At 42.2% G+C, this 15,895-nt stretch overlaps 2 protein-coding genes across 4 annotated transcripts; one reads left to right on the plus strand and one right to left on the minus strand.

Moving 5' to 3' along the window:
• Nucleotides 1–45: 45 nt before the first annotated feature.
• On the plus strand, nucleotides 46–4,809 carry TMEM234 (transmembrane protein 234). The gene is made up of 5 exons (XM_042439806.1): nucleotides 46–58; nucleotides 810–976; nucleotides 2,442–2,508; nucleotides 3,107–3,199; nucleotides 4,254–4,809. Exons 1-5 carry the CDS (start codon nucleotides 46–48, stop codon nucleotides 4,328–4,330), a joined length of 417 nt encoding a protein of 138 aa, XP_042295740.1. The 3' UTR covers nucleotides 4,331–4,809.
• A 539-nt stretch (nucleotides 4,810–5,348) lies between these two features.
• Nucleotides 5,349–14,039, minus strand: DCDC2B (doublecortin domain containing 2B). Of its 3 annotated transcripts, none has more exons than XM_042440588.1 (11): nucleotides 13,758–14,039; nucleotides 11,682–11,739; nucleotides 11,262–11,338; nucleotides 10,429–10,560; nucleotides 9,135–9,281; nucleotides 8,503–8,542; nucleotides 8,158–8,226; nucleotides 7,595–7,781; nucleotides 6,419–6,519; nucleotides 5,842–5,904; nucleotides 5,349–5,585 (listed from the first exon to the last, which is right to left on the minus strand). In XM_042440588.1, exons 1-11 carry the CDS (start codon nucleotides 14,033–14,035, stop codon nucleotides 5,463–5,465), a joined length of 1,275 nt encoding a protein of 424 aa, XP_042296522.1. In that variant the 5' UTR covers nucleotides 14,036–14,039; the 3' UTR covers nucleotides 5,349–5,462. The 3 variants fall into 3 exon arrangements, with proteins under 3 accessions (XP_042296522.1, XP_042296521.1, XP_042296523.1); XM_042440587.1 differs by having other exon boundaries at nucleotides 6,419–6,522; XM_042440589.1 differs by lacking the exon at nucleotides 6,419–6,519 and having other exon boundaries at nucleotides 5,446–5,585.
• Nucleotides 14,040–15,895: the final 1,856 nt, after the last annotated feature.

A 15,895-nucleotide genomic window follows, 5' to 3' on the forward strand; every position in this document is an offset into this window, starting at 1 on the left:
GAGCTCTGGTCTCTCTAAGAATCTATCAGTCTATTGTCGGTCGCCATGGCGTCGATCGGTAGGGCTTCCGGTGGGCCAGCAGAAAGGGGAAAATGATATTATATATATACTGTATATAGATATATATATATATATACACACACACACACACCCCAAATCATGATATATATTTATATAATGAATATATATATATTTGTGTGTATATATATATATATATATATATAATGATATATTTATATAATGATATTTATATATTATCTTGATATATATTTATATGATATATATATATGTGTGTGTGTGTGTAATGATTATATATATATATATATATATATACAAAATCATGATATATATTTATATAATGAAAATATATGTGTGTGTATATATATATAATGATGATATATATTTATATAATTATATTTATATATATATATATGTGTGTGTGTGTGTGTGTGATATTTATATAATATAATGATGATGATGATGTATTTATATAATGATTTTCTATACCCACACACACGCACGCATAATGATTATATATATTTATATAACAAGGCAAAACTAACAATATGAATTCCAATATAGAGAAATGTTAAATAAGGTTAATAAAAAATAATGAAATGCATAGAAATACACTTGACTTGAGAAGACTCCGTGTGAAAAGGATCTAGGGAGCCTTAGTAGACCACAAGCTGAACATGAGCCAACAGTGTAATGCTGCGACTGAAAAGGCCAATGTGATTCTAGGCTGCATCAATAGAAGTATAGGGAAGCCATAGTGCCTCTCTCTATTCTGCTTTGGTGACTTGACTCTTCTGTCGTTTCAGGTGAACTGAGCGCTTTGCTCTTGGTGTCGCTTCTTTGGGGAGGAACCAACCCGTTTTTGAAAAGGGGGACGGAGGGTTTGGAGCGAGTGAAGGAAGAGAGATGCACCCTGCAGCTGGTGGCAGAAATGAAATTCCTTTGCCTCAATTACAAGGTGTTTTAACTGTTCGTTTCTCCCACTCTCCTAGTATTTTACTTTAGCATCCACAGGTTGGACTGTAAAGTAACTAATGCAATAATCCCTGGCAGCTAAAGCACATAGTGGCATTCCATACAGAGGAGGCAGGATGGATTCTGGGCACCACAATTCAAAAAGGATGTTGAACAACTGGAGTCATGTGTCCAAAGGAAGGCAACTAAAATGGTGGAAGGTCTGGAAACCATGAAGTCCTATGAGGAACGACTCAGGGAGCTGGGGATGTTTAGCCTGGAGAAGAGAGGGTTAAGAGGTGATATGACAGCCCTGTTTAAATACTTGAAGGGATGTCATATTGAGGAGGGAGCAAGCTTGTTTTCTGCTGCTCCAGAGAACAGGACTCAGTGGAGCAATGGATGCAAGCTCCAAGAAAAGAGAGTCCACCTCAACATTAGGAGGAACTTCCTGAGAGTAAGGGCTGTTTGACAGTGGAACACACTTCTTCCTTTGAGATTATAGTGGAGTCTCCTTCCTTAGAGGTCTTTAAACAGAGGCTGGATGGACATATGTCAATGGGGATGCTTTGATTGAGATTTCCTGCATGGCAGAATGGGGTTGGACTGGATCATGGCCCTTGCGGTCTCTTCCAACTCTATAATTCTATGATCATTTCCCAGCAGTTGTACTTCTAAACCCTGCCAGGTTTATTGTGAGTAGCACCGGAGTATATTCAGTATATGGTTCTACATGCAAGAGGCTGAAGTTTTCAACCTGATTGTAACCAAAGACAGTGGCTTGAATCCTGTTGGTATTCCAGCTAGAGGAGAAGACTCCTGAATCAATTACTGACTTGGCTCTTAACGTAGATGCCATTGTTTCCATAGGTGTGTTCTGGTTGGACCACCAAAATAGGATTCAGGTTGGAAAATACCACCTGAAATATAAATCAAATACAACATGGGAATAAGTATATTATCACAGATTACACTGAGGCTGTCATGCTTTGGACATATCATGTGTCAACATAACTCACTGGAAGAGATGATGATTCTTGGTAAAGTGGAAGGCAGTAGGAAAAGAGGAAGACTGTGTTACAAATGGATTGGTTCTGAGAGCCTTTGTGGGGTATAAATACTCTAAATAATAATAATAATAATAATAATAATAATAATAATATCAAGGGAATCCTTGGTTGCCTTGAGTGCTCTTAAGAACTGGGTCTCTTGGAGGTCTCTCATTCACAGCATTCCCATAACAACCACAAATTGCCACAGATCTGATTCAGTTAAAATCCTGCCAACCTGATTTGAACCACTGTCATGTTCTAAAGACAGACAGTCCCATCCACAAAGCATTGCAACAGAGGGAATAACAATGCTAGAAGTCTCTCGAGGATCTTATAGCACCATGTAATCCCAAATCTACTCTTGTCTAATGAATGTACAGATCTGACTACATTGTCATCTCTTTCTTCTCCTTGCAGTACGTGGTGCCTTTTGTTCTCAACCAGTGTGGCTCGCTGGTCTACTATCTTACTTTAGCATCCGCAGGTTGGTCCATATAATTATCCTTGAACATGGCCCTGTGTGAAGACTCCTTGCACGGAAATAGCTCCGAGAGAAGGACGCTTATTACTTTTATTCCTGACATGCATATAGGGTTTGGCCTCATTTCTTTGGCAGGGACAGTGTTGTTGATACTGTTATGCTTGCTAAAAATCTTTTAATACAGGGAGCATTCAAAAGTCACATCTCCTACCAATCCTCCATCTTCTCCTCCTTTACCAGTGATGGCGAACCTATGGCACACGTGCCACAGATGGCACTCTGAGCCCTCTCTGTGGGCACATGTGCCATTGCCCCAGCACAGAGTTTGCCAGAGTTTGTTACTAGAAAGCCAGAGGGACACAGCACTTTGCAATAAATAAGTGGTCTTGGATTGCAGTTTGGGCACTCAACCTCTAAGAGGTTCACCATCACTGTCCTATAGACTACTTGTTTCACTGGCATAAGTCAGTTTGGAAATATTTACACCACTTGGGGTAGATTGGTCCCTTGGAGGGGATCCTAGGTGGTTTTTGTTTAGTTTGGCTAGCTAAACAACCAAAGTAACTAAACAACAAAACTAGTTCCCTTTTTTCCATTCCAGACCTTACGTTGGCTGTGCCCCTTTGCAACTCTTTGGCTCTTATCTTCACTCTGGCGACAGGGAAGCTTCTTGGAGAAGACATTGGAGGTGCAAGTAAGTTTTTCAGGCTATGTGGCCATGTTCTAGAAGAGTTGATTCCTGACGTTTCGCCAGCATCTGTGGCTGGCATCTTCAGAGAACGTTGGCATAGAAGAGAGCTGTGTATATATATATATGTGTGTGTGTATATATATACACACACACACACACACACTGTAGGGAGGAAATTCCATGTTAATCTGTGTTTTGTTCTGTTGATGGCAGGACCTCAGGGAGGGAGGATATACAAAGGAGGATTGGCGTCTGCTAATTGGTGATCATTATCTGCTGGGAAAACCCCTGGCCCTGGATGATTTCTCATTTGCATTTGCTGAGTCCTCATTTTGCTATTCTTCAGGACTGGTAGCCAAACTTTGGCCCCATACAGACAGACCAAAACAAAGCTGCTTCAGGTCACTTTGGAGGTATGCTGTTTAAGTGATGCATGCACCCTAAGAGTCCGGAAGCCACGTCAAAGCCATAATCCAGTTCTAATGACTGGAGCGCAGCTTTGGCACAGCTTCTGGACTCTTAGGATGCATGCATCATTGAAACAGCATACCTCCAAAGTGTATAGTTGATAGATAGTTGTTGGCATGGTCCAGGATTGCACTGCTATCAAACAGTATTTTATGCACATGATGGTTTATAACATGTTCTGCTACTGCTGATTTTTCTGGCTGACTCAATCTGCAGTTAAGTCTCTTAATTTTTGATTCAGTGCAAGCTCCTAAAGAGTCTGTTCCTTTTGAGCAAAGTGTAAATATGCTCACACATAGTTACTCTGAAGTTGTACTGTGGGCATCAAGGCCTTGACCCTACTACCAGTGCAATGGCTGAATCTCTCCTCATCCACTAAAGGGGAGAGGAGACTGTGTGCTTGTCGATTGCATTGGGGACTTCATTTGTACTGTGCCTCTGTTTGTCTCTTCCAAAATGACAAACAGAATTTGCTTACAAAAGAGCACCATGTGTCCCTTTCTTCCTTGAGTATAACTTTGTCGACATGAATGGCAACAACAAGTCCAGGTTTATTTCCACCTCTCTCTGTGTTTATTTTTCCTTCTAGGGGCTGCACTGGGAATGCTGCTGACCATCTTAGGAATTGCTCTCTGCATTGCTGGGTCTGGACATGAGAAACCATAAGAGGCAACTCAGAAGAGAATAGGAATGTGTGTGTGAGAGAGAGACAGGGGCATCCATGGCCTCTATTCATTTTGCTCCACAGTACATTGTGGAAGGGCTTCTTGGACTCAAAAATGGCTTGAATCTTTCAGGACTGACGAATGGTATTGGGTGTCTCAGCCCAGCAGCTCTTTGAGCCTTTGTTCACTCATTTCGCAGAGTGACCAAAATGTACACTGTAACTTTTCTGATCAGCAGCAGAAATTCAGTGAGCTTTCTCAGGGTGCCTTTACAGAAATGTGAGCTCAGGCATGCTTAAAACTAGTGCCAGAGCAGCTCAAAATCCGCATCTTGCTGCAAGAGCGATTGCTGGTGTGTACATATTCTCATCCAGGGGTAGGCAATGTGCGGCCCACAAGCCACATCTTCCCCTCAGGGATATTGCTTTGGCCCCCAGGTATCAAAAATATATTTTTAAATAAAAGCTTTTTTATACAAAAGATTTCAGTACTTTTTCTTTTTGCTCCAGAATGCTTCCATATGCATTCAATGGTGCGTGAAAGGCATTTCTGCTACATTCGGAAGCACCCTGTCCCCCTAACCAAAAAACCCAATTTTTGTAAAATTGATCAAAATTTGAAATGCTCCTGAATGTTCACTGGTGGCACTCAGTGTATTTACACCACATTTTGCGGGTACACATTTTTTGTTTACCCACTGCAATATTTCTTTGGCCCTATACAGACAGGCCAAAATAAAGCTGCTTCAGGTCACTTTGGAGGTATGGCTTTGGTTCGGCTTCTGGACTCTTAAGATGCATGTATTATTTAAACAGCATACCTCCAAAGTGACTCGAAGCAGCTTTATTTTGGCCTGTCTGTATCAGGCCCTTGTCTCTATAAAGCGACAAATTGTCAACCTTTAGAGTTGAAAACTCAGTGGTCCTGGGCTTTTTCTCCCTTTCTGTCCCCACTATAGTCCACCTCTGTGGCCATTGAGTGACTCTTTCAAAGCAAAGAACATGGTGATTTTACAAATTTATTTTGAGGATGTCCATAAGACTATGCAAAACCAGTGCTCAGTTTGTTTAAGATCTCTCCTTACAGCGGAAAGGGGATTTTAAAAAATTGCTGGGTCTCTGATTTTAGTACAGTCATTTTTCAGACGCCTTTCTCCAAGCCGGATGGAAGCGAGACTTTCGGGTCTCCTCCTGCCTAGAATCACCAGCAGCATGCTGAACGGACTGAACTGTCTGTACCTTCTCAGTTGTTCCAACCTGTTTGTTACACAAAGAATTGAGAGGAAAAGATGCACAGAGTTTGTGTTAGTTCCAAAAAACTTTGGAATAAGCATTCTAAAATCTTTGAGAGGAAAGCTAAACTAGCGTGTAACTTGAAACAGAAGCTTGATTCTTTAGAGAAGATAACTGTTCTGCTCACATAAACATCTAACTTGCGCTCCAGTGAATAGATCCCATCCTTTTAAAGCTTGTTTCTGTCATAGATATGGCATACAATATAAAGATTTATTACCTTTCTGCGTGGCAAGGGGTTCGTTTTAGGCACAACTTCTTCGTCTACAGTCTCGGCAGCTCTCTGGGAGAAATTTGGAAACGGAAAATTTCAAAGTGGAGAAGCATTTCATGGTTGCAAGCCAAGAGAAAAAGAGACCCCCTTGAAATGCTGATACACTTACTGAGCACTAGTCCTAACAAACACAATACAGGGTTGATAGAAAGCTATGGGGGGGGGGAGTGCAGTGGTTTGAATGTTGGACTAGGATCCTGGGAGACCCAGGTTCATGTCCTCTCTTGGCTATGGAAATCCTCATTCAGTGACTTTGGGCAAGTCAAACACTCTCAGCCTCAGAGGAAGGCAATGGCAGGTGTCCTCTGAACAAATCTTGCCAACAAAACAACATGGTAAGGTTGCCTTAGGGTTACCGTAAGTCAGAAATGACTTGGAGGCACACAACAACTGTCCATTAACCACAAAACTGGGCTGTTTCTTTGCCCCAGAATACCAGCTGTGAACTGATACTTATCTACCAGTGACTGGTTTCATTCAGTGTAAAATTGCCATTGCACACATTATTTCTAGACCCTCATACCTGGTCTAGAGGCAATTCCACCTGTGTATCCTCATCTTCCCCTACTTCTTGGGCGTGTGCCATCTCCTCCCTTGCACCTTTCATTTTATAGATGCTTCCTTCTTCTAGAGGAACAATAATAATACATTAAACATGGTGTGAACAGTCTTGTGTGTTACAGAACAATCTTGGCTACTGACTATGGGATTGTCCAAATCAGACAGGGAACTGTATTTACATCTGGGAAGGATGGAGAGCAGAAAACAGGAATCTCTGTCTTCAAATCAAGGAGCATTATTCCATTTTGACAAAGGGGCCTTGTAATCACAAAGTCACGTTTCAGAATGCTGTTAAGTGCAGAGAGTGACTAATTTAACCTAGCTTCCTCCATCCTGGTGCCCTCCATATCTACTGGGCTTCACCTCTTATCCTCCCCAGCCAGCATGGACATTGAAAGGATGATGGGAGTTGGAATCACAAACATATGGAAGGCACCAGGACAGAGTAGGCTGATTTAATCGCTCATGAACACAATGAATGTTGTAATTTACTCCTCCATAATGTTGCAGCCACATGGTAGCTTCTTAGTGTTGGGAAGAATTTGAGATAACAGGATCTGGCTATGACTATGATTCTGGCAGACTGGCTATGACTATTAAATATACTGGGGACAAATGGCAATAGATGGTTCATGAATTCTCCCTATGAGTTCTTGGCGATCATCTCTGTGATGTGAAAATGCTGGCTTTGTCCAACCATTATCTAACCCATCTAGGTCATTCTTATATATTTATTACTGTAGCTGGCCAAAGGAGCTTGATTTACAGAAGTGGAGTAAGATATCAAAACTGCTACATCTCCCAATTTCCTTGTGAAAGTCTAGATATTTAACTAGTGGGACCTCCTTTGATGGGGATGGGTTAGATTAGCTTTTTTGTGGGGGACGATGGGAGCTGTGCCAAGCTGGAGAAGACTGGGTTAGCCCTGGTTAGTCTTTGGGTGGGAGAGCATCCTTGGACAGGAGACTAGCTGTAGGCTAGATTTCATAGGAAGGAACTGACAAAACCACCTCTAGCTATTCCTTGACTAAGAAAACCCTCTGAAATGCGTGGTGTGGCCATAAATCAACAGTCAACTTGAAAGCACACATATACGGATACAAGAAATTGTACCCACTTCTTTGCCCTCCATTCATACCTTGGTCAATGCTCTGGTATGAGTTCGGACTGATCCTTTCTACCTGAGCTGGCTTGGCATGAAAGACAGACAACTTCTTATCTTTATGGGGGTATTTTGGGGCTTGTTTGTGCATTGTTGCTGCAGAGGTGTTTGGGTGCTTTTCCGGTTGCACAACGCCTGTGGATTGCACCCTTCGAAGGTTCAGCTGGAAGGGAAAAGGCAAAGAACCAAATAAGATGTAAGCATGGCTCCATTTCATCCCTCTAGCAGAGGTAGGGAAACCCATTGGCTTTCCATATGGTCATCAAGTCCCTTCAGCCCAAGCCAACACAGGCAGTGGTCAAGGATTATGGGATCTGTAGTCCAATAATCATTGGGCCATCTATTCCCTAACCCTTCTCCTCTAGGAAACAGTGTGCAAGAGGAAAGAGGTTGGACCTGGCAGAAGTACACCAACAGATCCTGGCTGTGTTGTTTGTGGCTGCATAAAACCCCACTTTTAATGAACCTGAAACTTGTATTCATTCCCGGAGAGAACAGTTCTAACATAAGCCCCAGGTTTTGCAGCCAAAGAAGTCTACCTGCTTCGGTGATCTAAGGAGCGCTGAATCGCTGGACCCATCTTGGGAAGGAAGGTGGTGATGTCCAAGCTGTGAAAAACAAAGATAACATGGATGGACTATCGGGCGGCCAAGGTGCAACAAGTCAAATCCATACGAAGGCCTATACAGTTTGGGTCAGCCATCCAAAATTGAAGGTTTCAGGACATAAGCAAGTGGGCAGTTTGAAATGGCCAACAATGACGTCGCTTACAAGACAACAATGATTTAGTACCCAGCAAAGTCGTTATTTTAAGTTAATGTCTATGTTCTTATAATAACCCAGAACAACAACAAAAAGGAAAGTCAGTAGAGATGCTCACTTACCCCTTGGTTTTGGGGCCACCTTCTGTTATTGGGGAGATTTCTGTAAGCACAGAAAGAGCAAATTCATAGCATCTCACAAATCTAGGGGATCTAGACAGGTAAAATAAATGCTGCCTCCACTTTATTTCTGTTGCAGCCTATTCACAAGATTGCGGGGTGGTCTACAAGTAAAATCAGCTGGAGTCATTAAAATATGCAAATATTCCAAAATCCCTAAAAACCTAATAATCCAAAACACTCCTGGTCCCAAGCATCTTGGATAGGGGAGACAAATATAGCATAGGTAAGTACTCAGATTTTGGAGTATTTCAGATTTTGGGATTCTGGCTATGGGATAACCAACTTGAATAGCAATAGCAAGCAAGTAATAGTGTAATAGCAAGAATAGGGAGAGGTGGTCCTTCAAAGGCTGAGATCCTAAGCCATTTAGGGCTTCAATGCCTAGCACTTTCAGTCCAGCCCAGAAGTTATCTCTTATCTCTTCCCTGTTCGTCCCTCCATTATATTTTGCACAAGGAAGACTACCCAAATTTAAGCGGCTGTGAAGACAATCCCTAGGGAGAACTTGGTGTGTCCAAGCAATGTCCAAGCAATGCGCCAGAGCCAGGCCAGAGTGACCTCCCATCACTTACCGGAATGACCGACGTACGATCTTCGGGGGTACCAAGAGTTCAAAGTAGGGGAGGTTTTTGTACTTCTCCAGCCCCACGGCCACGTAATAGTCTCCGCTCACCAGCTCCTCGCCCCTCGAGACAACATCGCCATTCAACTTATACAGCCTGACGACAAGGGAAAAGACTTTCAGGGGAAAGAGTGCAAAGCACAGTGCATTTCCACTACATTGCTGTCAGGCTTTTATACTATTTAAGTTGTTATGGTTTCTTCTCCTGGGGTTTGTAGTTTGGGGTAGTGTGCTTGAAAAGCCTCTGATAGCTATAGTCCATTCCCCTGAGCTCTGGTGATGTATAGTGTTCCAGCATAAAATGCTAAGTACCTCACCAGACTCCATATCCCAGGACTCCATAAGATGGGACCATAGACGTTAAAGTGGATTCATAGTGTTATATCTAGGTAGTGTAGATAACACTCCTAGATGGCACTCTAATCCATAGTTACCTTGAAGTATGTCCCCAAGGAATACATTGAGGCTTACTTGCATATCATTGCACTGTTCGTATTAATTCTACTATGAATCCCATTACTACTAATAATTGAAATTTCACTATAAACCTGAATTGAAACTGGTCAGCCTCAACATTTACAAAACCATGCATGGTCAACTCTGTTTTTCCTAGAGATGTTCTGAACATTGTGCTTAGGAGGAGGAACAGTGTCTATCCAGAGAAGGCTGTCCATTCATTTTTATAAAGGAAAGGGAATGGAGTTTGCGTAGAGTGACTACATGTCTTCTTTTATGGAGGACAGCCCTCCATTTGAAGGACCACCAGAGGACAATATACTGGGCCCTTGGTAGCCACTGGGGTTTGGTTTCACAATACCAAAATCTGTGGACGCTCAAGTCCCATTAAATACAATGGCATGGTAAAATGGTGTCCCTTATATTAAATGGCAAAATCAAACGTTGTCATTTGGAATGTATATAGTTACAAACATATTTTGAAGCCATAGATGGTTGAATCTGTGGATAAGACATATATAGATATTGAGGGTCAACTATACTCTTTTTCAAGGCTCTTCGAAAGTAGTCCAGCCCAACTTTGACTGAAAGAAAAAGAGCCTTGAGAACCACAAAAACCATCATCCACAATTAGCACCCTACCTTCCCCACTTGAGTGAGATGTGCTGTAATTCAGCTTAAATCACACAAACCATTTCTAATTGCACCTTTATGCAAACTTCTATCCTTTTTGGTCCTCGGTGTGGGCATCCTCTAAGTAACCATCCTAAACTTGCTTAGGGACTCACTTTTTCACTGCTCCACTGTGCAGCCTTGCCTTTTCGGATACAAGGCTGAGGACGGTGCTCCATTCCCGCAAGGCGTTCCTGGTGAGCATCTGGCGGAAAGGTGGGCTCAGTAGGTCCCCGTTGCGGAAAACGCTTTAAGGGAGGAAGGAAGAAGCAAAGGATAGGATGGGTTGGGTGGCATTTGGAGATTTTTATGCTTTTCTGGTTGGTCTGATAAAAGCATTGGATTAATTTGCTTGCTGCAAGTTTTATAATGGCCAATACAGCTTCCTTTTATTTGTGTATATCTAAAAGGCACGGCAATGTTATTATGTCAGAGAGACATGGATGTTAAGGGCTAAGGTGCAGCTGAAAGTCAAAGAATATATGTTTTCTACTTCACTTACCTTATGAGTTTCTCTTATCTGTAATTCCAAAATCCAAAATATTCCCAAATTCAAAACTGTTCCCATGAATGGCTGAGAAAACAATACCTTAGCTTTCTGACAGTTCAGTGTGTGCAAACTTTAGTCCATTTGGTCCATGCACAGACTTACTAAGAATATTGTGTATAATAAAATGACATTCCATTATGTATATGCAAATATTCCAAAATAATAATAATAATAATAATAATAATCCCAAATCCAAAACACTTCTGGTCTCAAGCCTTTCGGATAAGGCAGACTCGACCTGTACTAAATTCTAAACTAATTCACAGGACTGACTCTGCAAAGGCATACTTTAGATAGGCAGCTAAGACTACCTTACAGGGTTGTTCTGGGGATTGTCAAGAAGCTGAGACATTTTCTATATCGTTTTCCCAATGTGTCGAAATGGTAAGTGCTACTCACTGTATGATGCAAGGGAGGTTAGTGCGTCTCTTCCATTGCACTGGAACGGACATCCTCTGGGAAATACCTGGATGGTTCTGAAGGTCAGAAAGCATCAGAATTATTATGGCTGGTAGTTCATCAATGTCCAAGTTTTTGCAGGTCTAACATCATCGACCACAATAACAAGAAGGCAAAGTGTTTGCAAATTAAATTGTAAACCACATAGGGAGAAATAGGAAAGGAGAAACTCAATGGGAGACTCAATGGGTTTTGAGAATCCATGGATTTTGTTATCCATGGTGGGTCTTGGAACCAAAACCCTCTGTATGTTATAAAGCTAACAAATAATATTCAATATTTTTCTATGAGACGCTGGAAAAACTGCTCACAGATTAAAGAAAATCCAGGTTTTCTCCCCTTTTGCTCTCAAGGACTAACCTGTGTGCTGTCTTTTTTCAGCTTTCTGTTCAGTTGCTTCATTTCAGGGTTTAAATAGCTGTCAAGAAATAAATAAATAGGCTCTCAATGGTGCTACAAAATCTCACTACATACTGGTTTTACAGACACACATGGCTATATCTTGGGATTCTGACATGTTAAAACAATCCAGATTTAAAATGAATCATTTAAAATTCACAGTAAATCATCCAAATAAACCTGCCTGGTCTTTAAGGCTAAGAACCAAAGAGTTATCAGATCCACTTCCCTTTAAAACTGAACGATTTACTTACCAGGAACAGCAATTGTGTTTGTATTTAGACAGTTGGATAAGGCAACAGGTCACAAAGTGGTGTCACCGAATTGTACATATCTGCTTAAAAAGCCAAGCGTTGCTGACAGATGCACAAATATGCATGCACACACACTGCTTCCTGGAGGGAAATTATTGCCTAGGAGTAATTGCTGTGATGTGGCCTTAGAGTTGACATCACAAGCCTGGTGCTGTCACAATCCAAGTTGCCAGCTACACAACCACAGCACCTTGATCCACTTCAACAGTTATGGTGTCACCTTAAGAAATCCTGACCTTTGGAGGAAGCAATAGACCCACTCTATTCTGCTTTGGCCAGACCTCACCTGGAGTCTTGTGTCCACTTCTGGACACCACAATTGTGTCCAGTTCTGGCCACCACAATTGACAAGTTGTAATAATATCATTAGCCAAAAGAACAGAGATATGGTGTAAACATGAATCTTTTAAAAATGCTTATTGTTTAATGTGGATACAGGAGAACAGATTCCACCTAAACATTAGGTAGAGCTTATTGGCTATATGAGGTGCAACCCTGCTGTTTAACTACTCAACTTACATAAAGTACTAAAGCAATAGAGCAATAAAACATCCAGAGCATCAGATTTCCAATTCAAGTTCCTACCCCATTAGTTCATTTGTAAATGAACCTTCTAAAACTTCTGACACTAGGATGGTCAAAGGTCCAGAAACCACCAAGCCCTATGAGGAGTGGCTTAGGAAACTGGAGATGTTTAGCTTGGAGAAGATTCAGAAGTGACCTGAGCCACCTCAAAATATCTGAAGAGAAGCCATGTGGAAGATGGAGCAAGCTTGATTTCTGCAGCTCCAAGGACTAGGCACAGTGTTTCCCAAACTTTGGTCCTCTAATGTTTGGACTTCAACTCTCAGAAACTCTACCAAGCTTGGCCAAGAATTAGGAATTCTGGAACATCTTGCGATCCTAAACATCTGGAGAACCAAAGTTTGGGAACCATTGGACTGGGATATGAACCAATGGGTTCCAACTGCAAGAAAAGAGATTCCACTTAAAGATGAGGAAGAGCGTCTTGGCTGTAGAGATGTTCAGGAATAGACTGCCTTGGAGGCTGGTGGACTCTCCATCTTTGGAGGTCCTTAAACAGAGGTTGGATGGTCATCTCTTAGGGATGCTTTAGCTATGTATTCCTGCATAATATGGGTCTGAATTAGATGGCCCTTGTGGTCCTTTCCAACTTTCTGATTTTGTGGTTAGGTGAGGGACTTAATCATTTTTTTTACTAGAGAGAGTGCTAGTCCATGTCCTTGCACATGTTCATGAATGCCTTCTCTAGACACATTCCAGATACTCCAAGTGCCTGTCTTCACCACTGACTTAAAGTGATGTGATTCTCAATCCCTCTCTTTCCAGAGTGCTCTGAGAACAGCAGGTACTGAAGTGCAAGAAGAAAACACTCAAGCTGCATCTACACTGCAGAATTAATGCAGTTTGACACTGCGTTAACTGTCATGGCTCCATCCTATGGAATCCTGTGGTTTATAGTTTGTTGTGGCACCAGAGCTCTCTGACAGAGAAGACGCAGTAGCTCCCAAAACTACAAATCCCAGAACTCCATCAAATTGAGCCATGGCAATTAAAGCAGCGTCAGACTGCAATAATTCTGCAGTGCAGCCTCGGTCTCAAAATCTCAAACTGAAAGGAGGTTGGGGGGATGAAGGCACAACTGGGATAAATGCAGTGGGATCGGGAATGAGCAAGGAGGGACCCTCCATGGTCTACTCACTTGAGCCTCTTGAACCGCTCAAAGCCTCCGGCAACATATTGGGACCCGTTCTGCAGTTCCTCCAGCCCCGAGACCCGATGGCCATGCCGTGGGGTGTAGATGCTCCGGATGGCCACGGGGGCCTGGATCATACTGGTCACCTCATTCAGAAAGGCCTCAAAGGTTAAGAACCGGCGCTGGCTGACCACAAACTTCCGGCCGTTGAAGAAGGGATCTCCATTGCGATAGACGACCACGTTCTTGGCAGGAGGTGCCACGGCTACCATCCCGGGGTTCATCTCTCTCTCTCTCTCTCTCTCTCTCTCTCTCTCTGTGAAAAAGATTTGGCAAAGGTTGGAAAAAGTGTATAGGGAGAGAAGGACAGGGAGCTTCGGCAACCAAACCACAAAGACTTCTTGCCCAATATTGACAACCTGTGTTCCTGGAGCAATGTTTGCCGTTTCCATAGATGCCAGGTCAGCAAAGAGGAAGGTGTTTTCTCGCCTTGGCAAGGAGGCCAAGATGTGTGACACAATTCACTGTTCACTTGACTCAAAGGCATCTCCATGCCTATCTTTCTCTCACAACAGTCCAAACCTTAGTAGCCTTTCTTTAAGCCAGTACACTCTCCTTCTAAATGGAACACCAGTTCTCAGCCCAGAAACATGGGAAACACTTCAGCAAAAGTAGTATTTTGCAAGCAAGTTGTATAGACAATATACTTGCTGAGAAGTTGCAAGATTGCCACTAGAAGACATAAGATGAAAATATAAGTTATGTGAGTCAGGTGTGGCACAGTGTGTTGAGTGTTCGACTACATTGTGGGTTGTGGGACTACAAACTTTGAAGACCAGAGTTTGATTCCCCATTCGAGCACAATCGGGCAAGTCACATTCTCTCAGCCTCCCAGGAAAACAATGGCACACCTTGCCAAGAAAACCTTATGATAGGTTCACTTTAGGGTTTCCATAAATCAGAAACACCCGAAGGTGTACAACAACATTGCTTTAGCAGTAGCAGGAATCCTCACTTTGTTCACACAGAGGGCTGGGCTTCTGCCACCACATAGATGGGTTCTGGAATCCTTGTTAGCATCATGGCTAAATGTTAACAGCTATCCAGCAGCATGAGAGGATTCATCTGTTGGACCATCCACAGAATCCATGGCTTTTTTCCAACACCACATACCAAATGAGTCGATTTTCTGTCTACTTTCTTCTCTTTCCAACTCATGTGTCCATACAAGGTGATCGGGAATAGAATAACATGGACTAACCTAACCTTAGTGTTCAGTTGTATTATCTTTGTACTTCAGGATCTTTTCTAGCTCTTTCATAGCTGCCTTTCCCATTCCTAGACTTATTCTGGTTTCTTGACTACAATTTCCATTCCAAAGATTGATGAAAATACCTATTTGGAGGCAATGGCCTCATTCCCCCACCCATTACTTACACACTTATATTACAGTTCAATAGTAGGCCCTTGCCTATCAGTTGAAGAATGATACCTAATGCTACCAGGCCATATATTATTGCCTGCCTTCCCTTAGGTATCTTTCTTTTTAAACTACTGTATTTTATTTATTGACTTTATGACCCGCCTTTCTCCCCAGACAGGAAACCTTTGATTTATCTTGCGTTGGAAAAGCAAGAAGCCCAAACGCCCTGCCTGGTCCCATCTGGCTTTTATTCTTTCTCACCAGGAAAGACTGTTGCCCTGGAGAATGCCAGCTTTGGTGGCATGTTTTGTGACGCCGGGTCTGCTCAGAAATTAAATAAGAACGACCTCCAAGACTTTATTTCACCTGCTAGTAACTGCTTCTCCTTGGATGTAGAACTTATGGCAATTTCTTTTATGTATACTGGAGCATCACCATGTACGGAAAGTATATAAATTCCATCAATGTTAAGGAAACAAGTATCAACCCAAACAGTTACTACTGATGTTATTTTAGGGAAAGAACAGACCTTTATTTAAAAAACAGAGACAACGCATTTGGCATTTTGATTTACAAGAGATTCCACAGTCCAGATGCCAAGCCAATAAATAATGGCTGGCAGTAGTGGTAAAGGCTTACGAAACGCTGAGTCCATGGGGTAGAGATATATGGACAAGTCCCACAGAAGAAAACTTCCTTCTACCTGAAGACAAAGCAAATA

The sequence above is a fragment of the Sceloporus undulatus genome, chromosome 9 (genome assembly GCF_019175285.1).
Source record: "Sceloporus undulatus isolate JIND9_A2432 ecotype Alabama chromosome 9, SceUnd_v1.1, whole genome shotgun sequence".
NCBI classification, from domain to species: domain Eukaryota; kingdom Metazoa; phylum Chordata; class Lepidosauria; order Squamata; family Phrynosomatidae; genus Sceloporus; species Sceloporus undulatus.

Excerpts from the sequence above, each read along its gene's own strand:
- TMEM234 (XM_042439806.1), top strand. Across the intron at positions 977-2,441 it reads TCCTTTGCCTCAATTACAAG|TACGTGGTGCCTTTTGTTCT; the intron begins GTGTTTTAACTG and ends TTCTCCTTGCAG. Across the intron at positions 3,200-4,253 it reads AGAAGACATTGGAGGTGCAA|GGGCTGCACTGGGAATGCTG; the intron begins GTAAGTTTTTCA and ends TTTTCCTTCTAG.
- DCDC2B (XM_042440587.1), bottom strand. The coding sequence starts at position 14,035 with ATGAACCCCGGGATGGTAGCCGTGGCACCTCCTGCCAAGAACGTGGTC. Across the intron at positions 11,339-11,681 it reads TGAAAAAAGACAGCACACAG|AACCATCCAGGTATTTCCCA; the intron begins GTTAGTCCTTGA and ends TCTGACCTTCAG. Across the intron at positions 7,782-8,157 it reads TCCTTAGATCACCGAAGCAG|CTGAACCTTCGAAGGGTGCA; the intron begins GTAGACTTCTTT and ends TTTCCCTTCCAG.